The sequence below is a fragment of the Tribolium castaneum genome, chromosome 1 (assembly GCF_031307605.1).
Source record: "Tribolium castaneum strain GA2 chromosome 1, icTriCast1.1, whole genome shotgun sequence".
NCBI lineage: Eukaryota > Metazoa > Arthropoda > Insecta > Coleoptera > Tenebrionidae > Tribolium > Tribolium castaneum.
This window is the reverse complement of record NC_087394.1, coordinates 9,352,636-9,364,927: the sequence shown is the minus strand read 5'-3', so window position 1 is coordinate 9,364,927 and position 12,292 is coordinate 9,352,636. Positions and strand designations below refer to the sequence as shown.

General features: G+C 32.3%; 1 protein-coding gene across 7 annotated transcripts; it reads right to left on the bottom strand.

Annotated features, from left to right (window-relative positions):
* Positions 1-1,036: 1,036 nt before the first annotated feature.
* LOC103314492 (THAP domain-containing protein 5) lies at positions 1,037-8,151 on the bottom strand. 7 transcript variants are annotated; one of them, XM_064359663.1, is made up of 9 exons: positions 8,045-8,151; positions 7,605-7,991; positions 6,848-7,115; positions 6,624-6,789; positions 3,766-3,892; positions 3,015-3,217; positions 2,671-2,958; positions 2,062-2,425; positions 1,037-1,617 (listed from the first exon to the last, which is right to left on the bottom strand). In XM_064359663.1, exons 6-9 carry the CDS (start codon positions 3,080-3,082, stop codon positions 1,126-1,128), a joined length of 1,212 nt encoding a protein of 403 aa, XP_064215733.1. In that variant the 5' UTR covers positions 3,083-3,217; positions 3,766-3,892; positions 6,624-6,789; positions 6,848-7,115; positions 7,605-7,991; positions 8,045-8,151; the 3' UTR covers positions 1,037-1,125. The 7 variants fall into 7 exon arrangements, with proteins under 7 accessions (XP_064215733.1, XP_064215740.1, XP_064215723.1 ...); XM_064359670.1 differs by having other exon boundaries at positions 7,605-7,939; positions 7,990-8,148; XM_064359674.1 differs by having other exon boundaries at positions 1,116-1,300; positions 1,365-1,617; positions 7,605-8,147.
* Positions 8,152-12,292: the final 4,141 nt, after the last annotated feature.

Below are 12,292 nucleotides of genomic sequence, written 5' to 3'. Positions count from 1 at the left end.
GAAGAACTTTTATATTTTATAACAATTTCCATTTTTTTTTAATGAGTTTACCTGAACAGTTCCAAAACAACCACAGATTTAATTAAATCTTAGGGAACTACTTAGATTTTTCCGTAGAAATGAACTTATAGCAGGAAATTTGTTATGGAACAAGAGGTCAGTAAAAAAATGATTGTAATATTTTGTTTGGCGTTAGATTCTAAAATGAAAAGAAAGGAGACTGATTAATTTTTATTAGATTAATAAATATGCGTAATTAAATTTAGGGCCGGTTTGTAGAAAGCTCTGTTTAATGGACCAACCAAATTGCTTAAATTTGGTCACGTGATCAGTTAATCACGCATTTAATTACGAATTATTATTAATTACAATTTTATAAATCGGTCTTAGTTTATTAAAGTTTTTTCATTTAATATAGTGTACTTGAACACGAATGGCAAATAAACAGTCTTTTTGTAATACTTTTGGGTTTTTTTTTATAAAATTCAATAAAACGTCAAAGCTCAAAACAAATTTTTGAAGCTTTTTTTCTTTTTATAATTGAACACATAATTAAAATGGTATATACGACGAAGCAAATTTAGCTTCAAAAGTAGAAAAAAATTCAATGGGTAGAACTTCCTTGAAAACGTGAATAAACGGTTCCATTAAAATACATACATGGAAGTGGAAGGTGTTTTTTAGCACTTTCCTTCATTATTTAATATCGTTGGGTTGTTTAATTACATTTATTTTGTTGTTTTGCAAAGTTTTTCGTTTTTTTTATATTAAAGTTTTGTAAATAATATTGGTTGTCTGCATCTAAACAATGAAATTGATCCAATTTTTTTGTTTTTACAGGTACATAGAGCTATGTTTAATAAACAGAAAGTTGGACAAAAGTATGGAACCAATCGTTTTGTGCATAAACTATGTATACCTTCAGAAAATACTAATTAGTACATCAAGTGCTTCAAAAATGTGATGACTTTTTAATAATAACACCTAAGAAAGTTTCAGAGATAACCCGTAATTAACTCACTCTGTATATTAAATTCCTTTACAACTTACTCAAAAATTAAATTAAGGCAGAGTGAAAATAATGAAATATTTTCATTATTATTAAAAACAACTCGGGTTTTTATTTCAAATTTTTTTATTCTTATGAAGTCTTATTAAATTTTCTAACTCTTCTATCTTCTCGGACTGGCGTCGTACTGTATGCTCAAGAACTAGTATCCTTTGTTTATATCTATCAATTTCTTCATTCCTACTTGGAGATTCACTTCCATGTCTGTGACATGGCGAAACGGAAGTTGCTCTGGAAATAAAACGTGACTGTGGCGATTCCACTTCTTCTTCTTCTTCTTTTATATATGACACACGTAATATGTTGCCTTTAGCATTGAAGTGAGTGTGAGATGATACAAAACGTGGATTCCCCTCTTCTGTGTCTGGTATTTCGGTCTTTACTTCAGGTAAAATACTCTCTTCCACCTCCACACATGATTCAATTTTTATACCACCATCTAAGTCAGTATCAGGCTCTGTCTTAATATTTCCATGTAATGGTAGTTCTTGAGACCTAATTTCACGAGATGACTTTTCCTCTCTTTTGTAAAGCACTTCTGCTGCCTTCTGTTAAAAAAATGAAACACATAATTAAAGAGTTATTAGACAATAATTAATATTTTTAGAAAAAAACCTGAATAACTGCTCAGTCTATTTTGTGTTACGTCTCAGTGGCGTTTTATTTAACTGTGCATTTAGAAAGAACGCTTTGTAGCAGTGAAGGAAATTATTTCAAAATTAAATAAAAAATAATCACAGTTTTTTTATTGTATACATGTTAATTAGTTCATTATTATTCTTAACGTGGTTAAAAAAAGTAAGCTCTTAATTGTTCCATTTTGCTTCTAAGATTCTTTATTTCCTTCCATAAAAAGTAAATATCTTCTTCCTTCGAAGTAAAAATTGAAGCACCATATTTCACTTTGTTTGCTACTAATTTAATAAATTGCTGCCGTAACGTCATCACTTGTAGTTTTTCTTTCTTTCTGGTTTCATTTGTTGCTTACTTACCTTCTGAGTAAGTACTAATGGTTCAGTCTTAAAAGCAGTTGACGTTGAGCAAGAAGGGAGAAACTGTACCAATAATTCATTCAAATTTGTTTGTTCCGGGAGTTCATATTCTGTACATTGTTCATTCCCAGCTTCACTTGCAGTTATGGTGCTGCTGTGAGTTGAAGGACCTGCTTTATGATAACTTCTTTTCTCTCTTTTGGGTGATATTTCTGGCGTCAAATCCGAATTACTTGAGACTTCTAGAAATGAAATCGTTTCCGTTTTCACGCGTTTTCTAGTAGTGATGCCTTGGTACTCAAAATCTGTCTTTGGGCAAATTAACACATTTCTTGAAGCGGTTTTTTCAGCAGGATAATCAACACTGGAAACCAGACGACTTTACTAAAAGCTAGATCATTGGTATTTTGCAAACAAATTTGTATGCACTATAGTAAGTGTTATCTCTAACACCAAACTTTTCTCTCGTAACTGCTCAAATAAGATTTCGAAAAGCTCAGGAAAACTCCCTTAAAATAAGTCGACTAAACCAAAAAAAGCAGGTCATAGTAAAAAGTAAACTTTCCAAGTAATATATTAAAAAAAATGGTACCAATAGGTTGAATTTACCTTGTTGTTGGAGTATGTTTATCAACTTGTCTTTTTGGTTGTCCCTTAACCGCTAACTTCTTACGTGCTCGAGTCTTACGTTTTTTATTAGCAGGTTTTTTATAATGATTTGAAAAGTCAAAAACTGACGGCACAGCATCATTTTCTAATCGTTTTTTACCAATTTGAATAATATAGTCAGAGTCTTGAAAGTGTTTGCCACAAATTCGCGAATTCTCAGTCGGAACGAAATTGTCGCGGTTGATAGCAATTACCCACTTTTTTCTAAGGGCGGGATCTCTAGGAAACCTATACAACATATTATGTTACTTTAACCGAATGCAAAAAATTATGTAAATATTTACGCATGAAAAGTAACACCTTTTTTTGTTGCTCTTTGCGTACAACCATACGCACAACACGATTTCACCATTTTAATAAGTTTTAAACGTGTAATTATTGGCAAAATTAACAAAAAGTACAACAATCGATGACTGAGTCCATTCTGATTTAAAACCGTTCCATGACCTCTTCAATTTTTCAATCTGGTAGTCTAATACCGACTTGCCTAATTAAATAAACATAAATAAATATTAGCAGGTTCTGAATTCGCAACGCTCCACAAAAATAAATACACTAACTGTTTAAGTTTTTAACAAAAAAATTCACAAATAACGACAAAATCCACTAAAGACTAAGTACTACGTATGGATCTATAGAGTTTCTTGCCATCTGAGGTGACTTTCGCGATTTCTGCTAACGATGGTGGCGCTACAATCGCTCGATCATCAGCTGACATACGCGTAACACGTTGTGATTTGGAATAACCTTTTCTTTCAAAATTTGTTATTATAATGATTCATACATTTAAAAAAAATAATAGCTAATGTAATTCATGGTTTCAATGAGAGGTCTAATCATTAATACAATTTTATCAACCTTCAATATGAGGATGTTTCACACCTACTAATGCAGCCTTCTTCCACAACATCCCTCTCTTCCCTTTCATTGATGTTAACTTCATAATTTTCTTCTAGTTCTGGATTTATTAAATTTTGTGTTCTGTTTCTGTGGAGCGTGTTTTTTAAATTACATAAATACAGGAAGTTTTTTTACCTGATAGTAATGTTACGCCGGTTACGCCTTATTTCCTTATCGTGACCTGTGTCATGACTGCCCTTTGGTAGTTTCAGACTAGGTATCACACCTTTTTTCAAATTTACTCTTTTAGTTAAAGGAGTTACTAAAAGGTGAAAAACAATTTTTAACAAACACAAACAAACCTCTACAGACGTACATATTTTTGGTAATTGGTTTTCCTATTTTCAACTTCGTTTTCCAACTGTTGCAAAGCTTTTTGTTTTCCAAAGGAAACTTATGTAAAGACACATTTCCGACACTATAAGAATTGCACTGGGGAACAGAACAAAACTTTCGCGACTTCGCTCCTGATGGGATTCGTTGCATGATTAATTACACAGTCTTATAAAACAATTTATATAGGCCACAGAACTCGCGAAGGGCACAAAATCTGGCAATTTTTTGATGTTCACCCTATGAGCAGTTAAAAAATGCAAAAGCAGGTGGCGCTAGTGCGCTGATTTTGCCCAATTAAAAAAAAAACGCGACATTGACGTTTTTATAGTTTTGAAACAGCTAATACATTTATCCTTGACCATACAACGTTGGGTAAAAGTATGGAATTGAGCAATTGTGCCGAAAAAACTAAATGGTACATCATCAACTACTTTAAAAATGTGCACATTTTTTAATAATACCTTTTTTTGAAATTTCCCTTAGTTTATGAGTTACTAAGTAAAAAATGCATTATTATTTAAATTAAGGGTCCTGTGCAGCAACATGGAAAGTCCGCTTTTCGGATTAGCCTGCAACCCAATATACAGACATTTATGATCTTTCTGGGCAATGTTATGAATATGATTGACTTCTGGTCTTCCATAATGCGGGGGTTTTACAATTTATTGTACCTGGGTTGTCCTCGACACTTGCAAATCCGTTTCGAGTTTGTGTGCTCTGTGCTAGAATTGCCAATGTTTTAAAGAAATAAAACAACGTTTATTCGTACTATGTAGAAAAAAAAAACTTTATGGCCATAGTCAAAACAAAGGATTAAAGAAATCACTGGCGCTTAATCAATAGACATACCTAAGAGAAATCATAGGACCACTTTTTTGGTATCTAATAAATACGAAATGTTTCGAAATCATTTTTTTTATAATGGTGCTTCTAAAATATATATCATAGATAAATATTATGCCAAAAACAAAAAATTGGAAAAAGTGTATTGACGCATCAGAAAATAATCCACCAAATTTCAACACATAAGAGTTTTTAAAAGGACTAGGCACACTTCTTATGGAAATTTAAGGACCACTCAAATTGAGTAATTTTTATATCAATCGATGCGTCTTAAAAATCTGAACAAATCATATCATTGAACCAAACCTGTAGCTTAATTAGGATCGCAGGAAATTGCAATCAAAGTGAAGATTTGTCCCATAAAGAGGCATTGGGGCGGCTTTTCGATGAGTACAAAGAGCTTGTATATCTTGGAGATTTACAACACTGCGGTATTACTACAATTACTGGATTGGGGGTCAGGTATAGGAACAGACACTTTTATGGAAATAGGGATTTAAGCTGACAGAAGTTAATATCTCCAACAATAGAAATAATTTAAATTCAATCGCGATTTCTGGCGTTCCTAATCAAGTTAACGTTTGGCGCAATGATAGGATTTGATCAGCTTTTTGAGATGCATTGATTGATATAAAAATTATCCAATTTGAGTGGTCCTTAAATTCCCATAAGAAGTGTGCTTAGTCCTTTGGCGTTGTTATTGATAATTTTTACAATAGCAACACGTTTTCGAAAAATTCTGATAAATAATTTTCAATTTATATCAAACTTTCTTGTAATGTTACTTAAAACTAATTAAATTTCTTTAATCTAAGTTTCAGCACCCGAAACTGAAACAAACGCATGAACACTTTTTAACTATCATTTAATTATTAAAAGAAAACGGCAATTAAACAATGTTTGTTTTAGAATGACATACGAAAATGTAAGTAGTTCCATTTTTTTGTACAGCGACTGATTATTAATTAATTATTTTAATTTGATTATCAGGAATTCTGATAAAACAATTATTATTAGTTTTTGAGATACTGAGAAATTATAATACGTACCTACAATTTTGTAATAAGATAAGAAGATTTTTTCAGGTATTTCATGTAGCTAATTAGTTAAAAATAAAGGGAACTCGTAATCTCAATGCTAATTACTTTAATCTTTTGAATAATCCCGTTGGTAGGTATTTTTCATACCTACCTGCTAGAGGTAGGTATGCCACCACTGACTTACCGTACTATACGTAATCTCTTATTAATACATAATATAATATAATTCTCAAATAACTTGAAATTTGTTCTGTTGGAAAAAGGCTTTGCAAAACTTGGAATTTGACTACCCCTCATAAATTATAATATGGTGAGACAGGCACGTGCCAAAGTGAGGGTGTTGTAAATCATGCTGGTGCTCGAACAGATCGAGTACTTACCGGCCGAAGATTTTAACACATTTCTTCATTTAAATTAAAAAATTATAATGTTAAAAGAAATACAAGAAGACCGCGAGGAAGGTCTCGGTTTAATGCTGCTAAAAACTCAAACAGCAAGTTTCTAGATTAAACTGTTTGCAAAAAAAAACGTGTATCAAAAATTCTGACATATTAATTATTTTAAGCTGAAGAGAATTTTTTTTGAAGATTTCATTATCTCACGAGGTAGATCGTTAAATTTCAGTTAAGATGGCACTGTGAGAAATTGATCAGTGTTAATATTTACAAAAATATTTAGCATCAAAAATTCGTTATTTTACGTACATTTCTGAACCCACTGCTCAGGACCCTGGGTACCTAAGAAAGTTTCAGAGATAACCCTCAATTAACTCACTCTGTATATTAAGTTGCTTTACAACTTCTCTAACTCTCCTATCTTCCCGGACTGGCGTCGTACTGTATGCTCAAGAACAAAAATCCTTTGTTTATATCAATCAATTTCTTCATTCCTACTTGGAGATTCACTTCCATGTCTGTGATATGGTGAAACGGAAGTTGCTCTGGGAATAAAACGTGACTGTGGCGATTCCACTTCTTCTTCTTTTATATATGACACACTTAATATGTTGCCTTTAGCATTGAAGTGAGTGTGAGATGATACAAAACGTGGATCCTCCTCTTCTGTGTCTGCTATTTCAGACTTTACTTTAGGTAAAATACTCTCTTCCACCTTCACACTTGATTCCATTTTTATACTACCGTCTAGGTCAGTATCAGGCTCTGTCTTAATATTACTATGTAATGGTAGCTCTTGAGCTCTAATTTCCCGAAGTGAAGACTTTTCCTCTCTTTTGTAATGCACTTCAGGTTTTACGTCTGCTGCCTTCTGTGAAAAAAATGAAACACATAATTAAAGCCTTATTAGACAATAATTAATATTTTTAGGAAAAAACAAAAATAAAAAACAAATGCCTGAATAACTGTTCAGTCTATTTTGTAAGTGTTACGTCTCAATTGCGGTTTAATTATGAAATGGTTAAATGGTATTAATATACCAACTATGCTTTTAAAAAGAACGAGCAGTGAAGGAAATTATTTCAAAATTAAGTAAAAGAAAATAATCATATATAGTTTTCTTGATTGTATACATGTTAATTAGCTCATTGTTATTCTTAATGTGGTTAAAAAAAGTAAGCTCTCAATTGATTCTTTATTTCCTTTTATAAAAAGTATTTTTCTTCTTCCAACAAATCCTTCGAAATAAAAATTGAAGCACCGTATTTTGTTTTGTTTGCTATTAATTTAATAAACTGCTGCCATAACGTCATCACTTGTAGTTTTTCTTTCTTTTTGGTTTCATTTGTCGTTTACTTACCTTCTGAGTAAGTACTAATTGTTCAGTCTTAACTCTTTTAAAAGCTGTTGACGCTGAGCAAGAAGGGAGAAACTGTACTAATAATTCATTCGAGTTTTTTTGTTCCGGGAGATCAAATTCTGTACATTGTTCATTCCCAGCTTCACTTGCAGTTAGGGTGCTGCTGTGAGTTGAAGGACCTGCTTTATGATAACTTCTTTTCTCTCTTTTGGGTGATGTTTCTAGCATCAAATCCGACTTAGTTGGGACTTCTTGAAATGGAGTCGTTCCCTTTTTCACGCCTTTTCTGGTAGTGATGCCTTGGTTCAAATAAAAGTCGTCTAAAATTTCCTTGGCTAAAATATGGATATTTGGCCCGGGTGGCACAAAACTTGTCCGTTTTTACTTCTGGAAAGAAAAATGTTTGATCCACCTTTGACCACGTACTAAAAACTAAAAACCATGGGTGCTTTCTTTTGGCTACTTGCCCCCTTTCCTAAAAAACAAACATAATTATTCTTTAATTACCCTTTAAACAAACATGCAAAGTGTCAACAGTCCCACCCCCTCCCCTGAAGTTTTTTAGTAATTTTTAATTGTCACATTGGTAACAATAAACAAAGATCCCTTGATTAGCCCGCGTCGTGATGGTGGTGGTTTTGTCAATGTTTTATAACGTGAAAAAGTGTGTGAAAACCTTGATTTCTTATAAAAAATTGTGTAGAAGTTTCAAAAAACGTTGGGTGTTTCGATGGTTGCATTAATTAACAGTGATGAGAAATTTTTTCGAGTCGGTAAGTGTCACATATGATCTGGTTAATCGGCAATCGGAAATAAAAAGCGTGGGAAATTTTTTATTTATTTTATTCAGGTCATAAAGGAACGGGTGTTTTAAAAAATTCACCACCAAAACACAAAAAATTAAACAAACGCATCCCTCCCCTGAAGTTTTTTAGTGATTTTTAATTGTCACATTGGTAACAATAAACAATGGTCTCTTGATTAGCCCGCGTCGTGATGGTGGTGGTTTTGTCAATGTTTTATAACGAGAAAAAGTCTGAAAACCATTGTTTTCTAATCAAATATTGTGCAAAAGTTTCAAAAAAACGATCGGTGTTTCGATGGTTGCATTAATTAGCTGTGATATGAAAGTTTTTCTAGTCGGTAAGTACCGGTTGATCGACAAGAGGGAAAAAATATTTCTTTAGTTAAATCCGGTTAAATCATGTTTGAAGGCGTGGGAAATTTTTTATTTACGTTAGTTAGTTCATAAAGGAAACAATGTTTTCAAAAATTCACCAATAAAACACTAAAATTTATACAAGCGCACCCCCACCCCTGAAGTTCTTTAGTAATTTTTAATTGTAACATATTGGTAACAATAAACAATCGGCGTCTTGATCGGCTTCATCTTATCATGGTGGCGTCCAACAGTTTTTCATTGCAAAAAAATGTGTGTTAAAACTGTTCTTTTCTCAAATATTGTGCAAAAATTTTAAAAAACGTTTGATATAATTAGCAGTTATTAGAAATTCTTTCAATTCGGAAAGGGCCGCCTACGATTTGGCGGGTAATTGATGTTCGCGGTGATGACGCCTTGCAGGTTGCAGATACCTGAAAATTTTCACGTTTTATTTTCATTGTAGATAAGTGAAATAAGAACAAAATTGATTGATTGTATGTGAAATAGGTAAATAATATTATTCTTGTTTAGGTGTTCAATGCCAGATCAGCACAGGAACCCATGTAAAACGTTCCGGCGACTCAACTCTTGGCGGGAAAATGACTGAAAAATTCTAGCAAGTTTTGCTTAGGTATGTCTTAATTCTAAAATAAAAACATAAAAATACTTAAGTAAACATAAGAATTGATACATTGACATAACTTGGCGTTAATAAAAAACATTTGTTTTGCATCCAATAATGCCAGATTTAGAGGTGAGGACTCTAAGTTATGAAGTTGTAAGTTATCAGTAGCTTTAGTTATGAAATTATTATCCGATATCTAGTCCAGGAGTCGCCAGTGACCAAATATAAAAAATTTCAAAATACAAAATCTTTAATGTTGGATCAAAAGACGTTTTTCACATTCTTTTCATTCTAGATCATCATTAATTTTTTTCTATTTTTTGTTTCAGATAACTCGAGTGACTGAAAGTGCGTGTTGTGGATTTTTTAGTGTTTAACAGACATTTAGTAGTGCGCGATTTTTTACATTTCGAGTGATTAAAGTGCCAATGGAAGGGATCTTCAGGGAACCTGGACGCTATAATCGTGCTACAAGGTTCAGGATTAAAGGGTTAGTTGTCAAAGTTTTTTTTCTCCAAAAAAATTAATTATAAATCCGTAACGTTATACATAAAGTTATTTATCGAAAATTTGTATACTGATCTTGCATTTTTTTATTTTTAGTTGGTCTATTCTAAGAAGAAGAGGGAACGAAGAGGACGCCCAGTGTGAGTGAATTTTAATTTTTTCTAAGTGCGGTGAAGTGTGTGAAGTGAAAATGTGAGTGCAACATTTTAGAACACAGTAAGTATTTATAAGTATCCAAATTTGAGTGGAAATTAATTGATTGTGTTGTAGATGAAACGTAATTCTCTCAAAGCCTTTGAAGAAAACTTCTGGACTTTTGACGAAACATTACTGAAATAATGAAGAAAAACATTCACAGCAAGATCGAGACTAAGTATATTGTACGAATTTAAATTTGTTCCTTCATTCATTATTAATTATTCCTATTTTTTGTTGCAGATAACTCTAGTGATCGTAAGTGCGTGTTGTGGATTTTCAAGTGTTTAACAGACATTTAGTAGTGCGCGATTTTTTACATTACGAGTGATTAAAGTACCAATGGAAAGGATCTTCAGGGAACCTGGACGCTATAATCGTGCTACAAGGATCAGGATTAAAGGGTTAGTTCTGAAAGTTTTTTTTTCTCCAAAAAAATTAAGTATAAATCCGTTTCGTTATACATAAGTTATTTATCGAAAATTTGTATACTGAGCTTGTATTTTTTTATTTTCAGTAGGTCTGTTCTAAGAAGAAGAGGGAACGAAGAGGACGCCCAGGGTGAGTGAATTTTAATTTTTTCTAAGTGAAGTGATGTGTGTGAAGTGAAAATGTGAGTGCAACATTTTAGAACACAGTAAGTATTTATATCAAAATATGAGTGAAAATTAATTGATTGTGTTGTAGATGAAACGTAATTCTCTCAAAGCTTTTGAGGAAAAATTTCCAGACATTTGACGTAGCATCTTTTAAACAATGAAGAAAAACATTCACAGCAAGCTCGAGACTAAGTATATTGTACGAATTTAATTTTGTTCCTTCATTAATTATTAATTTTTCCAATTTTTTGTTTCAGATGACTCGAGTGACTGAAAGTGCGTGTTGTGGACATTCAAGTGCTTAACAGACATTTAGTAGTGCGCGATTTTTTAAATTTCGAGTGATTAAAGTGCCAATGGAGGGGATCTTCAGGGAACCTGGACACTATAATCATGCTACAAGGATCAGGATTAAAGGGTTAGTTGTAATTTTTTTTTAAATTAAGTACAAATCCGTAATTTTATACATAAAGTAATTTATCGAAAATTTGTATATTGATCATGTGTTTTTTTATTTTCAGTTGGTCTATTCTAAGAAGAAGAGGGAACGAAGAGGACGCCCAGGGTGAGTGAATTTTAATTTTTTTAAGTGAGGTGTGGTGTGTGAATATGTGATTTTTAATGTGAGTGGAACATTTTAGAACACAGTAAGTATTTATATCAAAATATGAGTGAAAATTAATTGATTGTGTTGTAGATGAAACGTAATTCTCTCAAAGCTTTTGAAGAAAAATTTCCAGACATTTGACGTAGCATCTTTTAAACAATGAAGAAAAACATTCACAGCAAGCTCGAGACTAAGTATATTGTACGAATTTAATTTTGTTCCTTCATTAATTATTAATTTTTCCAATTTTTTGTTTCAGATGACTCGAGTGACTGAAAGTGCGTGTTGTGGATTTTCGAGTGTTTAACAGACATTTAGTAGTGCGCGATTTTTTACATTTCGAGTGATTAAAGTGCCAATGGAAGGGATCTTCAGGGAACTTGGACGCTATAATCGTGCTACAAGGATCAGGATTAAAGGGTTAGTTGTCAAAGATTATTTTTTCTCCAAAAAAATTAAGTATAAATCCGTAACGTTATACATAAAGTTATTTATTGAAAATATGTGTACTGATCTTGTGTTTTTTTATTTTCAGTAGGTCAATTATAAGAAGAAGAGGGACGAAGAGGACGCTCAGGGTGAGTGAATTTTAATTTTTTCTAAGTGAGGTGAAGTGTGTGAAAATGTGAGTGCAACATTTTAGAACACAGTAAGTATTTATAAGTATCCAAATATGAGTAAAAATTAATTAATTAATTGTAGATGAAACGAAATTCTCTCAAAGCTTTTGAAGAAAAATTTCTAGACATTTGACAAAGCATCTCTTAAATAATGAAGAAAAACATTCACAACAAGCTCGAGACTAAGTATATTGTACGAATTTGATTTAGTTTTTTTTTCACTACTAATTTTTCCAATTTTTTGTTTCAGATGACTCGAGTGACTGAAAGTGCGTGTTGTGAATTTTCGAGTGTTTAACAGACATTTAGTAGTGCGCCATTTTTTAAATTTCGAGTGATTAAAGTGCCAGTGGAAGGGATCTTCAGGGAACCT

What these genes read in the sequence shown, in the direction of transcription:
- LOC103314492 (XM_064359663.1), bottom strand. Translation starts at nt 3,082, where the DNA reads ATGGTGAAATCGTGTTGTGCGTATGGTTGTACGCAAAGAGCAACAAAA. An exon ending in AAAGGTGTTACTTTTCATGC is followed by an intron (nt 2,959 to 3,014) that starts GTAAATATTTAC and finishes TATGTTGTATAG; the next exon opens with GTTTCCTAGAGATCCCGCCC. An exon ending in CATTAGTACTTACTCAGAAG is followed by an intron (nt 1,618 to 2,061) that starts GTAAGTAAGCAA and finishes TTTTTTTAACAG; the next exon opens with AAGGCAGCAGAAGTGCTTTA.